At 43.3% G+C, this 18,741-nt stretch overlaps 1 protein-coding gene across 1 annotated transcript; it reads right to left on the reverse strand.

Moving 5' to 3' along the window:
• Positions 1–538: 538 nt before the first annotated feature.
• Positions 539–18,155, reverse strand: LOC134149732 (3-phosphoinositide-dependent protein kinase 1-like). Its single transcript, XM_062592938.1, has 16 exons — positions 17,993–18,155; positions 16,832–16,884; positions 16,502–16,561; positions 16,074–16,226; positions 11,845–11,887; positions 11,525–11,662; positions 10,318–10,462; positions 6,964–7,061; positions 5,963–6,038; positions 5,295–5,363; positions 4,669–4,765; positions 3,663–3,836; positions 3,046–3,263; positions 2,367–2,424; positions 1,226–1,378; positions 539–646 (listed from the first exon to the last, which is right to left on the reverse strand). Exons 1-16 carry the CDS (start codon positions 18,153–18,155, stop codon positions 539–541), a joined length of 1,806 nt encoding a protein of 601 aa, XP_062448922.1.
• Positions 18,156–18,741: the final 586 nt, after the last annotated feature.

Genomic DNA, 18,741 nt, shown 5'->3' on the forward strand with positions numbered 1-18,741 from the left:
GCACGGGTGCAGCCGAGTTGGCTGCAAACGCCACATCCCAACAAGCTGGGGATGGAGGTGGGAGGAAGAGAAAGCAGAGGTGGTGCTCAGGAGAGGCAGATAAAAGCTCCCTGATGAAATACAGTGTAATGATCATCTGAAAGTAACAGAAAACTCCAGCCCCGTAAAATGCAAGGCCGGCACATGATTCGGGGTGTGCGCACGTGGGTCGGCTTTAACCGCTCTGAAATGAAGCTGTAACACAAGGTCTATCTGCCCGTCTGCACGGGAACGGGGCTGACGTGCACGAGGCGATCCTCGCCGCAGTGACCCGCACGTGGAAGCCTCAGCAGAGCGCAGGGAGCGAGCGAAGCGACCCTGAACTCCGTTGAGTTTTCGCTTTTAACAAAACAAAGCAAAACAAAACACAGAACAGAGGATTTCAGCCATACGCTTCCCCTGGAGATGGGTAATAGACGGGTTGGGAAGATCCCTCTCTCGGCTGCACGTGGAGCTCTAGCAGCAAGCGGGGAGACTGGGAAATTTTGGGTAAGCTTCATCATTTAGCAGCATTCTGCTGGTATCGGTGCCACCAAACTTCATGTATCTTCTCGCACCATTTATGAGCGTTCCGACTCGGGTCCCTCAGCCAGTACGTCCTGTTTGGCTACAAGGGAACAACATCCCCATGAGTATTCCCAACACGGTTAACCCAAAAAGCAGCAAATATTCTGCACCTACCAATAAAATAAATATTCAGAATCGGTTCATCGCCTTTTCAAAAGTTAAATTTAATTACCATTAAATTTATATATATTATATATATATAAAAAATATACATATATATAATATATATAACAATATATATATTCGTGAGATAAGTAGTCAAACAAACTGACAATATATTGTTGGCATACTACTTGTGAGCCACTCTACACAAGAAGTGCTATATCTCAAAAGTCATTCTTAAGTACTTCTTTTCAGACCACAAAATCTATTTGCATCGTATTTATACTTATATAAAACTTAAAACTTACTTCAAGAGAAGACACGTTCTTTTTTTTGTTAAGCTATTAAGGCTAGTAACCTGCAGTCAAAGTAATCTTACACTTAATGACTATATTTAAGGAATTAAATCTTCTCTGGAAAAAAATTCTTCATTGTTTCTAACAATTCACAATAGTTTTCCTAGAATCTTAGTGTAGCTCGTAAAAAAAAAAAAAAAGAAAGAAAGAAAGTCACTTACTGTGTGAACAAAAAATGTCTCAGAATTCTTGGCTTCTGGGCGCAGCTCAAAAGACCAGGGAATTTCCCCTTTTAGGACTTTCTTGACGGGATCCACATAATAGAGATGGGGCCCTTCCGTCAGCAGCAGCTGGCGTCGCTGTGCAAACAACCCCTAACGAGAGAAGTAGAAACAGCAATACAAAATGCATAAACGATAAAACTACCTAAAATGCTCAGATCTGTTTCCAGTCTGGGGGGTCTCTGCAACTACACTGAAACGAGGGTTACCATGAGATCCTCGGTTATTTAACGATGAAGATCTATAGGCTGTAAACCAGCCAAATTAACACGCTCTAGTTGGCAAAACACAGACTTTTGGCTTGGGAGGGAGGGCAGGGGGAGATGGGGATGTGAACTTCCGAATTCGATGGAAGCAGAATTAAAACAGCTCAGTGGGAAGATAATTTGGCTGTGGAATTTCTTTTACTTCACATATATGACCTCGCTCCTCTTTTTCTCCGTGTCTCGGTGCGTTAATACCATATGGCAAAACACAAGTAGGATTTTAAGCAGTCATGGTTTTCTGCAAAAAATAAGGAGTAAAGAGCTAATAACTTAGCTGGAAGACAATCTACTTTCCTGTAGAGCTGGCAGAAACTAAGACCATTGCTACTCCTACATACTACATCACTGTGAATTTTTAAGGCTGTTCTAATGCCACCTCCTCTCTCTCTGTCAGGATATGGGCACTAATAAGATCCAGGGAAAAAGAATGACAGTTCAGAACAACATGGGCTTGTATTTTAGCTCCAAATATTAGTGTCTCAATCCCCAGGCAGACATGCATCGAGATAAAGTATTTACTGGAGCATCAGATAAACGGGAGGAGAGGGAAAGAAAATTTACTGTGGTTTTGAAATGAAAGCACCAACAGCACATTCACTTTTTGCCTTTCTTAAAAAAGAGCATACCGCAAAATTAAAGAAAAAAACTCTAAAGGAAAGCACTACATCTTCTATGAAAATAAATGAGTTTGACACAATTAGATTAAATAAGGAAGTTTTAAAATAGATTCCTCATCCATGCTGCAAATGCGCAAGAAAGTCACAACAAAACTTTTGCTACGTGGATTAAGGAAAAAAAAAAAGAAAAAACCTTACCTTGCGTTTGTCTACAGGGCCCATTTTTAGGATTAAGTTATTTTCTACAAACTGATGCCTTAAAAGAAAGAAAAATAACTATTATTGCACAAGTAATTCTTCCACAGAACAGTCACCATTATTTTAACTTAGTAATTCTCCATTTTTCTCTCATGGTCTCCTTTTCTCAGAGTCATGAACAACTTTAATAGATGAGTTTTGGCCTTTTCCTTATTCCATCCTGACCAGCTATTTTCTAGAATCTGTCAGGAAAGTCACAACCGAGAAACTCTTCTCAAAAGTGAAGAGAAATGCTGCTGAGCACGTCTGGAAAGTATTTGGGTTAGGTATCAACAGAATAGTATAATTCAAAAAACTCGTATCAGCTGTGAGAACGAAGGAATCTAGCTCGCTCTAGGACTCTGCAGAGGCGCAGACTTCTCAGCACCGACACAGTGTCATTTCTGTCCATCCCATACACGTCCTCCATGTCTTTTAGAACTTGCAAAGTTTAGAAATGCAGCATTAGAGATTTTTTTGGTGCTACTGCTTTAAAATTAAACAGCAAGAAAAATCTAAGTTTATAACTGTTCACTTGAAGATGTCAAGTTGCACAAAAATTAATTTGAATCAAAATAACTTTCTCCTTGATTCCTTACTTCAATGCAAATAACAAATAACTACACTCAAAAGAGCTTACCAAGGATTTCTACAAGCCTGTTTTGCCAGAAGTAACCATTTTTCATCTTCAGAAAACTGTAGGTCCAGCTCAAGGGAATTGCTGTCAAGCTCATGGATATAGTGTTCAATGTTGCATCCTGATGCCTGTGGGGGACTCGTCTCTACGCCAGGCAGAGCATGGGAAGAGGCAGAGTCAGAAATGCGCACGCAGTCAAACTGGCTCAGGAGACTGTCATACTAAAGGAGGGAAAAATTGGAAATTAGTGTTGCTTGCTTGCTCGATTAAAAGTTTCCTTTGCTATGAACACTTACAGCTGCTTTTAGTTTAAGACTTTGGTCCAGCACACTTCTGGACACGAAGGCAGCCCACTCCATAGATGACAGGCACTTCTCACAAGAAGCTTGCTTGGCCAAAAGCAAGCAAACTCGAATGTCTTCCAAGCAACAGCTTAATCAGAAAAGTGTTGACTAGTTCAACTTTTGCCCATTAATTGTTTATTAAATTCTGTTCACGAAGTCTGTTCATTAAAATACAACCAGCAGTAGTTTTACCGCAAATGCTTGATAAAGCAGTGATTATGCTTTATAACAATCTCAAGCAGCATCAGAGCTGATTATAGCAAAAGACAAACATACATTTCCGTAACAGTCTTCATTGTCCTCTGACACAGCAGGTAAGTATGCTGTGAATGTTGGCGGGGTCTGAGGATGTGGGTTCTCCCATACGATGGATTCAAAAAAGGGATGAGCCTTGAGAGGTCCATACCCTCCCATTTCTTCACATCCTAATCTCTTGGTAGCGTCCCGAACCTGAATAAATTAAAATGAAGTTAATTAATGCATATAAAACAAAAAAAACTTTCAAAAGTCACACTGAACTCTTGAACAAGGGCCGAGGACCATTCACATTTGTGCTGCTACGTGCAGAAACTCTTAAAACCAGTTGGTCTTACTCCCTTGAACATACATGTCTGGAATATGAGGAGACTGATTAAAATACAAGATGCAAGTCACATTTTTTTTCCCATGCTAATACACCACACTATCCAGCTTCAAGAAGCCTAAAACCAACAGAAATGTTTTCTTCACATTCATTTTAGTATCACTGCTATATCTCACTATTAAGACTTTTTTTTTGTCCCCTCTCCTTTTTTCCCCCTTTTCTGACAAACATTCACATAGACAATAACTATTTGGCTGATACGATAATGAGACGTGAACTAAGTGCTCTAAAATGCAAGGCAAGTTGGTTCGTATTTTAACGAATAACATCTCTTGTGATAAACACAACGCTATTTTCAAGGAAATAATACGTTATGCAACTTGTGAAGAATTAACCTGAGTACCATGTAAACCTGAATATTTGAATCTCAAATTTTGTATGTACTGAACAGCATTTCAAACCATTTGCTTCCACTTGCCTGAGATATATTTCCTGTCTAAACTTTAGAATTCAAATACAAAAATTTCTAAGTGCTGTTTAATGACAGGTATCAGCTCCTCTACACAGTCAGTAATACTCAGAGTTGGTCTTCCTACAAAGTTTGTGATAGAGTCAATAAAACCTTCAGGAAAAAAGAACCACGTGATATATTGAATGTTCTCAACATCATCAAGTCATTTAACGAGAGCAAGTATTTACCAAGAGCTTTTCTACAAGGTCTTTTGCCTTGGGAAAAAAATTTTCAGGAAAGTCATATTCCAACTTTATTATCTTCTGGAATATAAGATATTCATTTCTGCAAAAGAGAAAGAAATAGCTCTAGTTATCAGTTCTCCCTTAGCTCTCTCATTAGTTCTCTTGAGTCTCCAACATGATTCTTTCATCTCAGCAGTGTGCAAGATGGATAGATATTAAATGGGGGATCTACAAGCTAAAAGTCGAGTTCCCATAAATCCCTCTGTCATACTTAAGGGGAAACAGTCTTCTACGTATGATCTGGTAAGCACTGGATGCTTGAATAATAACGGGAAAGGTTCAAATGGCTCAATACAGGGAGCCTCATATTCTCTTCATGAAGACGGATTCCTCAGGGATAGAAACTACGCAGGGAATCCTAGGATAAATTTAGCACTCTCTCCCAGGAACTCCAGCTATACTTGTCTTAGCATCCTCGTGACTTCAGGAAGGAAATCTAAATCAATACACGAGTAAAAGCAGACATGTCAGTTACACCGAAAATACACTACAGTAAGTTATACTTCAGAACTGGGAGTAAGGTAAAAACAAAACCAAGTCAATGTATTCAGGTAACTTAAGTCTCTTACCCAGCTCTAAACGGAGGCAACCCAGCTATGAGTTGATATATTATACATCCCAGAGCCCAGAGGTCAGAGCTTTGAAAGAAAGACAGAAAATATATATACATACATAAACATATATATATATATAGCAGCTAATATTTTTCTATAATAAGCCTGTAGACTATGCACAAACAATTTAAGCGTCTGCTAGTTAGAACACAGCATGAACAAAGCAGACAGATCTTCCACTGAGCATAATTTCTACATAATTTCACTTCATTCCTTGACATTAATGCATTTACATCAGGATTTTCCATATTAACCCAGGTTTATATGAAGTAGAATTAAAAGGATTGTTTTATTTGGGTAGAACAGAGGGTTTTTCTGTTGCTGTTGTTAATGGAGGAAGTAGAATTAAACTTTTCAGTGCACACACCATCTTCTCCTGGAAGCACCTAATCCTGTCTGTAGGACCCCAAAAGGGAAGAGCCACTGAGAAAACCAGCACTCATATAAGGAGCAATACTCAACTAAGGCAAGGAGTAATATTTGCTACGAAAGAATATTTTAACTATCTTTTAGGAACTCTATAGTAAAGCATCTCGTTTCTTTGGAATACTAAATATTGTTTCCATTTAATAGTGTCCTGATGGAAATCAGTACAATTCTCAGACACAACAGAGAGTTCTCACCTTTTACAGGCAGATTCCTTTGTCAGGAGTTCTGGAGAAACATACTGCGCTGTCCCTACAAATGAGTTTGCCCGTGCTGGGAAGAGAAGTGAAAGAGTTAAGCAAATACCTACTTACGGGGAAAGAAAAAAGATTGAAAATTATGTAATCTTATCAAGAACCCACAGGGAATTTTTTTTCCCCTTCCCATTCACAAAAACTACTTGGACAAGACAAATCAATTTATCTCACTGATGTGTATAGTTCAGGAAGTTAGGCTTTTTTTATTAAAAAGAAGCAAAATGAAAATCTACTAATTACATACTGGTTAAAAAAAATCACATTTATCATAAAGAATATTATCTTTCAATTATGTCAATATTATCCCATTGCCTAAATTTTCAGGAGCAGCAGTCAATCAGCTGAACAACCTCCTTTAAACTGCGTCAAAGGACAGCAACAGATGCTGCTAGTTCGCGTCCCTTCTAAATCTGCGCTCCGTTTTTACTACGTGTTATTCAGCAGAAGTCAGATTTGGTGAACGAAAAGCAGTTCAGTCTTGTGCTTCTTCCAGACACGATTTGCAGCGTGAATTCGCTGAAGTTAACACCAAGCAACAAAGGAAACAACAATTCTTAATTGTTATATTTGAGCTACTTCAGTATTAACTGGGGCTTAAATACAGAAGCACAGAGTAACAGCTTGCTGTTTCGGGTGAGCCGTACTATTTGTTTGCATTCTTGCCTTGCAAAAGAAAGGTCGTTTGGACTAGTTTAGCTCCCAAAGAAAATATCCTTTCTGATAATTGGTAGTTTACTTGGCTATACCACTGAAACAAATATTAATTCTTCTGACATAATTGAAGCAGAAGCAGAGTGAAAATTGTTTTAAGATCCCTAAATAATTTTTTTGGTGGCTATGGGGTAACGACTAACTCAAAGGTTATAATTTTATAAGTTCATTTTGACATACATCCTGAGGCACCACCAGCTATGCCACGTGACAAGTGAATAACTGCACACCTTGTCTTCTGTTTGCAGATAGCACTTTTGCTGTTCCAAAGTCTGCTATTTGAATGTGCATGTCTTCATTTAGCAAAATGTTCTCTGGCTTAAGGTCCCTGAAAAAGGTAGATTTTTATATCAAAAATAGCATATAAACTCATATTTCAGAACAGACTAGGTGGATTATACAGATAATGCTATCACAAATAACACATCCTGAAAACATCGTTACGCCATCTTTTCCTTGACTTGTACTTATCAAGATGCAGACTGACGCTAACAGATTTTGCAAAGCTCATTCCACTTCCATTTCTTCTAAAAAGACCTGATGTAACGGACAGTTAGTCAATCACAAAATGAATTACTGTGTTTTGTTCAACAGAATCCAAAAATCAGTCACTCCCAAACCTTAATTTAAATCATTTCTGATAGACTGATATGGCAATAAGATATTCCAGACCCACTTGCACACAGTGCAGAGCTTCACTCAAGTCAAACGAGCACAAAAGCAGCTAACAAAACTAAATGCCTAGAACGGATGAAAACTGTAACACACCTCCACTCTTAACAGTGGCACACTTACCTTTGCCACTTAAAAATCCATGCGTAATCTGTATTTCAAATGCACACATACCATTTGTATGATCACTGCCTCTGGCTGCACGTAAAACCAAGGCTCAGTTTCACACACCCACATGTAACAATATATAGTTAGATGTCCAGAGATTCACTTTGCAAAAAAAGATAGTAACAGATTAAAAATATATTTAAATACATATTTAAAAAATTGCACTGGGTCACATTGTTACAATGCTAACTACCTCATACCAAGTTTTCTCGATTGACAAGAGCAGCCCACATCCTTCCTTCCTAAGAAGGATACTGGGGTGCTTATAAAGACTTAGAAGCTGGGGCAGGGAGTGGAGCATTACTGTTTTTAGTTCACCATCAAGAAAAAATCACCATGAGACCGAAGCTGTTTCTATGGAGTGCTGCGCAGCATTATTTTCCTCAGATTACATCAACTGGTCTCCTGTTATTAAAAAGTATTGGGTTGTGCAGTTGCAATTAGCAGTGGGGTTTAAAGTCTATGGACCAGCACAGACAACTGTTGCAATGAAGTAATTAAGATATCCGAACCAGAAAAATAATTCTGTTCATTCTCCTACACCTATTGTAAGAGGTTGAGACCAGCAGAAAGCATATGAATAGAACATCCTTTTAACGGTTTTGTTCAGTGTATTTTTTATATCTATTTATCATAGAATCACAAAACGGTTGGCGCTGGAAAGGACCTCTGGAGATCATCCGGTTCAACCCTCCTGCTCAAGCAGGGGCAGCTACAGCAGGCTGCTCAGGGCTGTGTCCGGTCGGGTTTTGAGTATCTCCAAGGACAATGACTCTGCAACCTCTCTGGGCAATGTGTTCTAGTGTTCAAATACTCTTACAGTGAAGAAGTGTTTTCTTGTGTGCAGGTGGAATTTTCTGTTTCAGTTTGTGCCCATTTTGCCTCTTGTCCTGTCACTGGGCACCGCTGAGAAGAGTCTGGCTGCATCTTCTTTACACTCTCCCAAGCAGGGATTTATGCACACTCAGATGATCCTCCCTGAGCCTTCTCTTCTCCAAGCTGAACAGCTTCAGCTCTCTCAGCCTCCCCTCATATGCTCCTTAACCACGTTATTGCCTTCACCAGACTTACTTCAGCAGGTCCACGCTGTCTCTCTGGGTGCTGAGGTGCCCAGAGCTGGACACAGCGCTGTGGATATGGCCTGCAGAGCACTGAGCAGAGGGGAACGATCGCTTCCCCACAGTCTGCTTGCAACACCCTTCCTAACACTGCCCGGGATACCATTGGGTTTCTTTGCCGTAGGCAGCACAGTGCTGGGCTACATTCAGCTCGCTGATGACCTGGGCAGCCAGAGCCTTCTCTGCAGAACCGCTCTCCAGCTGGTCGGCCCCCAGCTTGCACTGGCACAAGAGGTTATTCCCACCTGAGCGCAGGACTTCACATTTCCCTTTACTGAACTCCAAGAACTTCTGTGCCCATAATTTTACATAAACATCTATACACATACAATCTATCTCCACCCTAAGTCTTTGAGAGCAGTCTGTCATCTTAAGGCGGTTCTGCCTGACGTCGTATTTCCTTAAGCAGCAGAAAATCCCAAGAGCTTTCGGGCACTGCTAGAGCTTTTGTCTTCTAATTAAATAAACCATACAATGAGTTCTCTGATCACATTTCCCTCTCATTTCGAGCTTCTCATAGTGATCTTCACACAAAGGCAAGTGTAACACACTCCTTGTATCATACAAGATTTCCAATACACGCTCAGTAAGACTGATGATCGTGCAATATTGATTTTAGAAGCATTCTTTCAGTCTAACCCATACGTAACACAATAAAAGTGAACCTGGGAATCCACGAACTTTTTTGTAGCGTATGTCCTGTTTCAAATTCCACCAGAAAATTTTACACTTTCAGTGATTTCCATACACAGCCCCTTTAGATCCTATTCTCATAAAGAAACAGATATCACAGAAAGATAATAGGAAAATATTTTGTCCTTTTAAATATAACTAGAAGTAGTAAAAATGCTATCATCAGATTTATGATTAACCAGCTTTTGACAACCATCAACTGTTCCATGAACAACTGCTTAGAAACCTATAGATGCAACAGATTTCTTCCCAAACACTCGTTCTGTGGCTCATACTTCTCAAACTTACAAGCTCATTTGACTATTGCAAACAGTTTTAATTTACATTTACTCAATATTGACAAAATGTGCTTATCCAGATAACAGTATCAATATAATTGAACAATTGGAAAAGTCCTATTAAAAACGTTCGGCTAATTTTCACCATTTACCTAGTTCTTGTCCAACTGTTGGACACTCAGTGAAATTGGATAAAATGGGTCACTCGGTGAAAATTGGCTTACATCAATTTACTTTTACCAACCAAGTGCTAAACACTAATTCACGCACAAACAGAAATTTAGGTGGTTTTGCTGCATAATATCATAGGGGGAAAAAAAAAAGAAAAAAGGTTAACCAAAAAGCCAACCTCATTTTCAGATCTCCCAGTTTGAAAAAGACAGAGAAGCTTTGGGGAATGCAAGTCCTACGTCTGGAAGTTTTCCTATTTTTCCAGCCAGATCAGTTGGTCTAGTAATGGAGATCAGCCCTCCTCCTAAAGTTTGCTTTCTTTAGCTCCCCGTGTTATCTTAACAGTACTACCACTAATGAAACACTATTATGTTCTTATTAGCTTTCACAAAGTCCATGTTTGGTTTAGGTTTCATTAAGAACATCTCTAGAAAAATACCTTGAGCATAATCAAAAGCACGTTGCTCTTAATTTTGTATATTACCTGTGAATAATTCCCTTCCCGTGCAAATACTCCAGGGCTGACACAATTTCTGCAGTATAAAACCTGGTACAGGGCTCATCGAATGAGCCAAATTTGCGTATATACTTTAGAAGATCTCCATTCTTGGCATAGCTAAGCCCAAAATCTGAACGCAAGAAGTTAAGGTCTATCACTAGGACATTTTACAACAAAAACCCCACACCTTATTCTGAAGACAAGAATGCAAATAATGAACAAAAAGAAAGGAGCAATAGGGAAGAAGCTCATTAATTTGAAATGTTACATACTAACAAGCCCAAACATGTTCTTATTAAATGCATCCCAAACCCAGGACAGAGGTCCTAATTTCGTAAGCATAACAAAGACTAAATAGGAGGTAAAACCATAATTTTCCCCGAGATAGTCATCTGAAGATTTGATTTAAATTGTACAAATAATTGACTACAAAGAAAACCATTTACAGTCATAACAAACATTCAATCTAAGCTTGTTATTGCCATTCATCTGGAAGGTTACAAAAAGTTAGTCTTGTATACGATGAGTAAAAGTCTACACTGCAAAATATTTAGGAGGAAATTCACATTACTGACAATCCCTTCACAGCAAAAAACCAAAAATGCTCCAACCAAACCAGCTGCAAACCAATGAGCTTTCCAGACGAAATTGCACTTCGCACCTACTGCTGGGGCAAAGATTCAGGAGCAGCTGCTCAAACAGATTCAGTGCTCTTTCACTCAGCCTGGTCTATAAGCACTTATACATGAGAAACCCTATAGCAGACCTAATTGATTAAATGAGAAATAATAGTAAACACAGCTGGTTACTCCGATCTTAAATATAAGAATTTTGGTATTTTAATTTATATCAAAAGTAAAACATTTCACACACATCCCAGGAAAAAATACTCTTTTTTTTTTTTAACACGAACTTTTAAAATTTTTCCTTTAGAATTTGTATGAACACTAATTTCTATTCAGCTTCTCCCACCCCCACCTTTCCCACTTCTCCTTAAGGGGGCACACTCATTCTAATCACTCAATTTTTATTATTAAAAGCATGGCTGCAAAAATTGCATCTCAAACATTTGTGTCCAAATATTTTAAATATCTGATTTTCATCATTCATTAGCTGCTGTTTAAAGGAATCAAAATTGGAGGTTATTATTTTTAAGAAAGCGTAGTAGCAAATACTGAAATTCAAAGGATACAGAGCTTTTCATCATCCTGAAAGGTGAAGTAGAGTTTCACAAAGAAGGGGTGATCCAGGCGGGACATTACATCTCTCTCACGCATCACATATAGCACCTTCTTTTCTTTTATGATATGACGTTTTTCCAGAATTTTAACTTAATGCGAAAGACAGAGTGAAAATGCAGAGGAGCAGCAACCAAACGAAGTTCATCCAAGCAAATTTTGTTCGATAAAATTGGCGTAAAGATCCTAAATCTTACTTTTGCACATTTCGTAACATAACTCTATTGATACAGTATCTTAAGAAAATATTTATGCTGAAGGAGTCGGTACTTACTGGCGTATTCTCTAGAAGTTGCCAGTTCTCGAGCCAAGACAACCTGTTGTGACAGGAGAGAAAACACACCGTAGCTGTTCATTAAAGACATATAGCAACATCGATTTTGATCTTCCAGTATTTAACATTCTCCTTGCCCAGAATAAACTATCGTGGCTCCAGCCAACAAAATATTTGAGCATGTGCTTGTATTATGCTGGTTTCAGTGAGACCTCTGCAGAAATTCTGTCCAGAGTAACGCCATTTGTTTTGCTAAAAGACCTATAAACCTGCTTGGGTGATCATTAATTCACATTTTATTTTGTCTTCAGAAGAGTTTGGAAGATTTTAACATAAAACAAAGTAAATTGCTGGGGGGGGGAAAAAAGAGAGAGTAAAGGTCTTTTAAGAAGTCAATTGCCATACATTGTACTTTTTCATAGCAAAAATGGCAAAGATTTAAAAACAAAATTTTTGTGAAAGATTAAAAGGGAGAAGCAAGACAGCTGTTAGATATATACCGTTTGTTAGGAAAAACAGTTAAAGAAAGGGAATAAGAGATTTCCAAATAGCAGAAGCACGGGATAAAGTTTTAACTAAGTAGCTCTACATTTTAGAGGGAAATATTTTTAGAAGAATATAAACTATCTTTCCGGAAATACAAATTGTCTTTCAAGAAAGAAGTTCTATAAAAGGCAACTTCTAAGATACTCTGAAAAATCCTCTTATGCGAATCCAGGCAGTAACTTAGTTACAATATGTTACAATAAATTTGGGGGGAGGGATCTCCCCCATTTCAGGTTTGTCGCCATCCCAATACAGGGTTAGATGTCCACATCATGCAAGAACAATTAAAAAAAAATCACTGCACAAGGCTTGTTCCTAATCCGCTTCTCTCACTCTATCCTACCCGCTTGCAAAGTCAATTATAACCGTACTACAAAATCGTATTCCATATACCTGACACGAGGTATTTTGGAAAAACGGAGATTCTAAATAAGATCCTTTCCAAGTCAGCTGGTTTTTCAAGGTGAAAACAGAAGTGCACACCATGACACTCTTTCAGTATTAAAAAAAAATGTAATCTTGGTGCAGTAGTGAGAGGTACCTTCACTTTTCTAAATAAGGACAACTCCACAAACATGTCAGAAGTTCACAGTATTTAATCAATTAAAAGTTTCACTCTAAACAGTCAGTTTATTCCAAGCTGTCTTTACAGAAACAATTTTTGAAATTCTCCTGCGTACACCTTTGATATTCAAATCAGGCAAGAACGTTCATAACTTTTCTAACGTTTGTGGCCAAGTTTCATCAGTCAAGTTTACCGTGAAAGTTCCTGAGAATGGCAACTTTTAAAACTCATTATTTAATAAATAGCCAGAGAGCCAGATATATACTGCTTTCTTTCTGCATTTTGGAAATGGCTATCTTTTTATTTTCATAAAACAACTCACTGCCATAAGAATCCCCATCTGTAAAACTCGATCTTTCCTGTCCTTTACATATTCATATTGTGCAGCTGTGTTAGGTAAATACACAGGATCAAAGATCCCCCCCCAGCATAAAATCCTTTGGTTCTCTTAGGTTTCCTTCCACTGAACGCATTCGAGTATACCACATGGTCTCAGTTTGTCCTAACCAGTAAGCCACAAAATAAAATAAGATAAAATAGTGGCATTACAAGAAAGAAGAGAGAACAGCGGGGTGCATATTAACACCACACATACTATAAGGGGCTCGAATCTCATCCACTCTGTGGGAGGAAGGGACAGGAATAAGGACTGTGAGTCCTACAGAAAGGGATTAGAAGCATCTAAGGTAGATAAAACTGGAGAAAGACTCACAGAACGTGTAAGCACCAAATTCGGGTAACAACAAAACAGAAAAAAAATCAGACTCCTCAAATTGGAGAACCAAGACGAGCAAAGAGCCTTCAAAAGAAGGCTCCAAAGCAGAAATAATTGCCGATATCCCTGGCAGACATCGTGTCCACGCCTAACTCTGAGCTTGAATAAATGCTTCAGCTTGCCAGAGACAAAGCTGCTATTTAGCCAAATACTCATAATTCTCTTATGAAAGTTGTCTATGAATCAAGTGCATTTTCACTGCTTTTCAAGAGCGGAGCAATAACCAGGGGGCCCGAAGGCAGAGTTTGCCCACGTTTGTAAAACCACCTGTCTCAGCCGCAGGTTTAAAGGCAGTTGCCACTGCAAAGCTGTGCAGTGCTGAGGGCTGGTCACACACATCTCTGATGAACTCCAAATTTAGTCCTAGAACCAGGCAGAGTCTATAGGAATTTAATATAAGCCCATGCAAATGGAACAGATTTGTAACAGATTCGTAACAATTCAGAGTAAATTTTTGTTTCTTTTAATGTCCGAGTCACTAAGTGGTCATTGGAGTCGTGTAAATACGAAGGCCCTTGCTTTTGGAGATAAACGCTTGCTCAATCAGAATACTGGTGAGGATCCTGAGGAGCATCAACAGACCTCTGAATTTGCAACCATCTTTATAAAAAAACAGAAGCTGTCTGCGAGATGGTATAGTAGCATGAAGATACATGCACCATAGATACACAAGCGCAAGTGTGCTTCCTTCCTGCAGGAAGCAGGCCAGAGACTGAAGCTACTTGAGCTTAAAGTTTCTTAATTAAAAAAAAAAATCAATTGCTGAATTGGCCAGATTGGCCATTGCTTCCCCTTTCCCCCCATTTCGTTTTAATAGTAAAAAACAACTATTCTCGAGTCCTCCTGCAACAGTTTGTTAACTTACTCGAGGGCTATGAAAGAAGAGCACAAGCAAGCGTCTCCTGTGGAGTTACCTCTGGAGAGAAGAGCTGGAACTGGCTGGTCCCAAGTAACATACCAAAACTGTCAGTGAGTTTATAAAATCATAACATTGCAACAGTGAACCAGACACTGCCATGGTCAGCAGAGGACACGATAGGCAGGGAGAGCTGTAACTCCTGAACACGCTTTTACTCGTGCTACTGGAGGCCCAGAAAATTGCGGTAACCGAACTTCTGCTTGTGAAAAACAAACCAAAAAAGAGAGCTATACGAGCCTCAACACTTCCATGGTGTTCAGCTTCTCCCGCTGCCCACCTGAGTGCACTTCACCTACTCGGGGGAGATAAACAGGGAAGGGAAAAAAAAATCTACCAGTGAACAGAGAGCAGAACTCTGGAAAACAAACTTATTTCATCTGAATTAGGTTCTTTGAATTTCTCTATTTACAAGAAACGTGGCGACAGTTTCCAGAGAATGCCAGCAGAAACGGAAATTAAATCGTCTCACTGAAGTAGACTGAAGTCACTGAAGGACCGTGCTCTGTTACACCCAGGGGAGAGCAACTCGGAAGGATCCTTTAGGGAAACCTGCAGACTGCAAGGGGCAATGCAACTACGTGCAAACTCCTCCCGATGACTACTAGACGCTTGCTTACTAAGTATCATACTATATCGATGGGAAGGAAAAATTAATGCTTTCATTTTACGCTCTTGCAGTTGCCTTCGTTGTAAAACCATGAATAATTAATTGTTCCATATCTTTTTCATGTCAGTCACAATTTTATATGTATTATATACGTCTGTGGTGATTGATGTAAAATGCTCTTTAGTTGCTTTGTAGGTTATTTAAATGATAAAGTAAAAAATTCTTGTGGGATGCCCTGGACACTGGAAGTTTTAATAAAATAAAATAAAATCCATCTTGAATTTCCAGAAGTTCAACAGCAAGCAAACAAAACAAGGCTGTATTTTAAACTCCAGTGATTAAACCACCTTTGCCCCTCTGCCTCTTAGAACATAGAAATAGTAATAAAAATAAAGGAATTAAGTCTTATGTCCTGACCGTCTGCCTTCCGGAAGCCCTTCCCAAGGCCTTCTGGAGCCCTTATATGACACAAGCCCCCAGCCCTGGTCCAACCCTTCTGATAGCTCAGAGAATCATATTAAGCTTTTGCAATCAAAAACTTGCATTCAGAAACATGGTCTCCTAAAAATCCAAGCATCAAGTTTTCAGGACAGAATAGAACTTTGGATGATCTAAAAAGATCCAGGAAACCCAGTGCTCTCATTCAGCGCAACGTGTAATTTGAATAGTGGAATTCAAAACCATTTTCTGCCCTGCTCATTGACTCTCCAAGCTGGTTTCCCATGTGCAAATTTTACTGGTGCTACTTGCATACCAAAATTGGAAGTTTATCTGAGATATTTGGCAGACTAACGAGTAGAATTTATTAGAAAGTTACCGTAGAAAAAGCTCCTTTACCCAGGATTTTCCCAAATTCGAAGTCATCGGGTCGTTTCAGTCTCGGCCGTGGAGGCTGCTGCCCTACGCGTCGCTGCGAGGGGCTAGAACTAGATCCTGCTCCAGCCGCGAGGCCTTCCATGGGAGAGCCAGTCTGCTGCCACGGGGGCTGGCCCGCCTCTGCCCGCCTCTGCCCGCCTGGACCCCGCCCCGCCCCGCCCTCCCAGACGCTTGGGCCCCTCTCCAGATACCTGGGCCCCTCTCCTGCACCCCTGGGTCCCCCTCCCCGACACGTGGGCCCCTCTCCAGATACCTGGGCCGCTCTCCTGGACGCCTGGGCCCCTTCCCGAATGCCTGGGCCCCTCCCGGACACCTGGGCCACCTGCCCCAGATGCCAGGGCCCCTCCCGGACCCGTGGGCCCCGCTCACCAGGGGGCGGCAGTGGGCCTGGAACTGCTGCACTTGCTCTCGCAGCGTCTCGGGGGGCAGCTGGGGCCAGAAGTCGTGGGGGGGGGCAGTGCCAGCCGGGGGGGCCTGGGGCGGCCCCACACGTCCCTCTGTGCCCCACACATCCCTCCACACCCCACACGTCCTCACCCAGCCCATACATCCCCCCCAGCCCCACACTACCTCCCCCACCCCACACCTCCCCCCAGCCCCTCCCCAAGCCCACACATCCCCCCAGCCCCACATGCCCCACACATCCCCCCCCCAGCCCCACACGGCTGCCCAGCCCCACAAGTTCCCCCCCAGCCCCACATGTACGTTGGGGGGTGGCGGGGGCAGGACGAGCCCCTCCGGGGTTCTCAGCACTGTGGGGCAGAGACGGGCTCAGCGGCTGCCCCCCAAGCGCCCCCCAGCACCCCATGTGCCCCGCTGCCCCCCAGGCCCCCCCCAGCCCCCAAGTGCCCCCCAAGTGCTCACTGGGGGGTGGGGGCGATGCCACCTCCTCAGGAATCCCCTCCACTGTGGGGCTGGGCGGCGCCATGGGGCCGGGCGGCGCCGTGGGGCTGCTGCCCCCCAAGTGCCCCCCCACACACCGCTGCAGTGATTCCCCCCCCCAGTGCCCCCTGCCCAACAAGTGCCCCCCAGGCCCTCCCAGTGCCTCATAGTCCTCCCCATCTCCCCATTCTTCCCAGCCCCCCCAGTCCAGTCCCCCCAGTCTCTCCCAGTACACCTCAGTCGCCCCCATTCCCCCCAGTCCAGTCCCCTCAGTCCAGTTCTCCCATTCCCCTTAGTGCCCCCCAGTCCCCCCAGTCTCTCCCACTCCCCCCATTCCCCCCAGTCCAGTCCCCCCAGTCCCCCCAGTCCAGTCCCCCCCCCAGTCTCTCCCAATCCCCCTAGTCCGGTCCCTCCCAGTCTCTCCCAGGCCCTCCCAGTCTCCCCAGTCCAGTCCCCCCAGTCTTTCCCATTCCCCCCAGTCCAGTCCCCCTAGCCACTCCCAGTTCCCCCAGTCCAGTCCCCTCCAGTCCCCCCAGTCTCTCCCAGTTCCCCTAGTCCCCCCAGTCTGGTCCCCCCTAGTTTCTCCCAGTCCCTCCCAGTCCAGTCCCCTCCAGTCCCCCCAGTCTCTCCCAGTTCCCCTAGTCCCCCCAGTCTGGTCCCCCCTAGTTTCTCCCAGTCCCTCCCAGTCCCCACAGTCCAGTCCCCCCCAGTCTCTCCCAGTTCCCACCAATCTCTCCCAGTCCCCCCAGTTTCTCCCAGTCCCCCTAGTCTCTCCCAGTTCCCTCCAGGCCCCCCCAGTCCCCTCAGTCCCTCCCAGTCCCCCCAGTCCAGTCCCCCCAAGTCTCTCCCAGTCCCCCCAGTCCAGTCCCCCCAGTCTCTCCCAGTCCCCCCAAGTCCCCCTAGTCCCTCCCAGTCTTTCCCAGTCCCCCCCAGTCTTTCCCAGTCTCTCCCAGTCCCCCCCAGTCCCCCTAGTCCCACCTGGTGGCAGCAGGTCACCCCCAGCCTCTGCCAGCAGCTCCAGCTCCTCCATGGTCGCTTTGGGTAGCTCCGACTGCAGGGTCTGGGCCAGGTGAGGGGGCGGGGCCACGCTCGGGGGCGGGGCCGGGAAAGGGGGTGGAGCCACGTTCGGGGGCGGGGCCATGTACAGGGCTGTGATAGGTGAGGGGCCGTGTGTGGCAGCGGGGCCACGTGCAGGGCGGGGGCTGTGGGGCCACGTGAGGGGGTGGGGCCTCTCCAGCTTTTGGGGGGCACATGGGGGCGGGGCCATACCCGGGGTGGGGAGCAGGGCCCTGCTATGGGGCAGGGTCTCACCATGGGTCTGGGCTACGCCATGGGGCAGAGCCCACCTTGATGGAGGGGGGGGGGAAGGGCTCCGCTGCTTGCAAGGCTACTCTTTGCTGTTGTGAGGTTGCTGCTGCCTGAAGCCCTGAGAGGCCATTGGCAGGCCGGCCCGCCTATTGGCTGTCCTGAGGAGGAGGGCGGGGATGGATTGGAATGATGGCTGTCTCAGCCAATCGGAGTCCAGAGTGGGAAAAGGCCAGGAGAAGGGAGACGTACAAGAGGGGAGGGAGCGAAGCAGGCGAGAAGGGAGCGGGAGTGAGAGCGGGTATGAGTGGGGCTGGTGGGGGCTGCAGGTGCGTTCAAATGCCGGCGGGTGCCCTCTCGCTGCAGCAGGGGCAGCGGTGCTGGCGAGGGGGCTGCTTTCCTGCAGGGGCTCCCGAAGGGGC

Source organism: Rhea pennata, chromosome 21 (genome assembly GCF_028389875.1).
Source record: "Rhea pennata isolate bPtePen1 chromosome 21, bPtePen1.pri, whole genome shotgun sequence".
NCBI lineage: Eukaryota > Metazoa > Chordata > Aves > Rheiformes > Rheidae > Rhea > Rhea pennata.

Bases quoted from the DNA above. Each gene is read 5' to 3' on its own strand.
- LOC134149732 (XM_062592938.1), bottom strand. From the start codon at position 18,155: ATGGCCCCGCCCCCGAACGTGGCTCCACCCCCTTTCCCGGCCCCGCCC. The intron at 6,039-6,963 runs GTGTGCAGTTAT...TTCTCTTCCCAG, and splicing joins ATCTGCAAACAGAAGACAAG to CACGGGCAAACTCATTTGTA. The intron at 5,364-5,962 runs GTGAGAACTCTC...TTTCTTTCAAAG, and splicing joins AAGGAATCTGCCTGTAAAAG to CTCTGACCTCTGGGCTCTGG.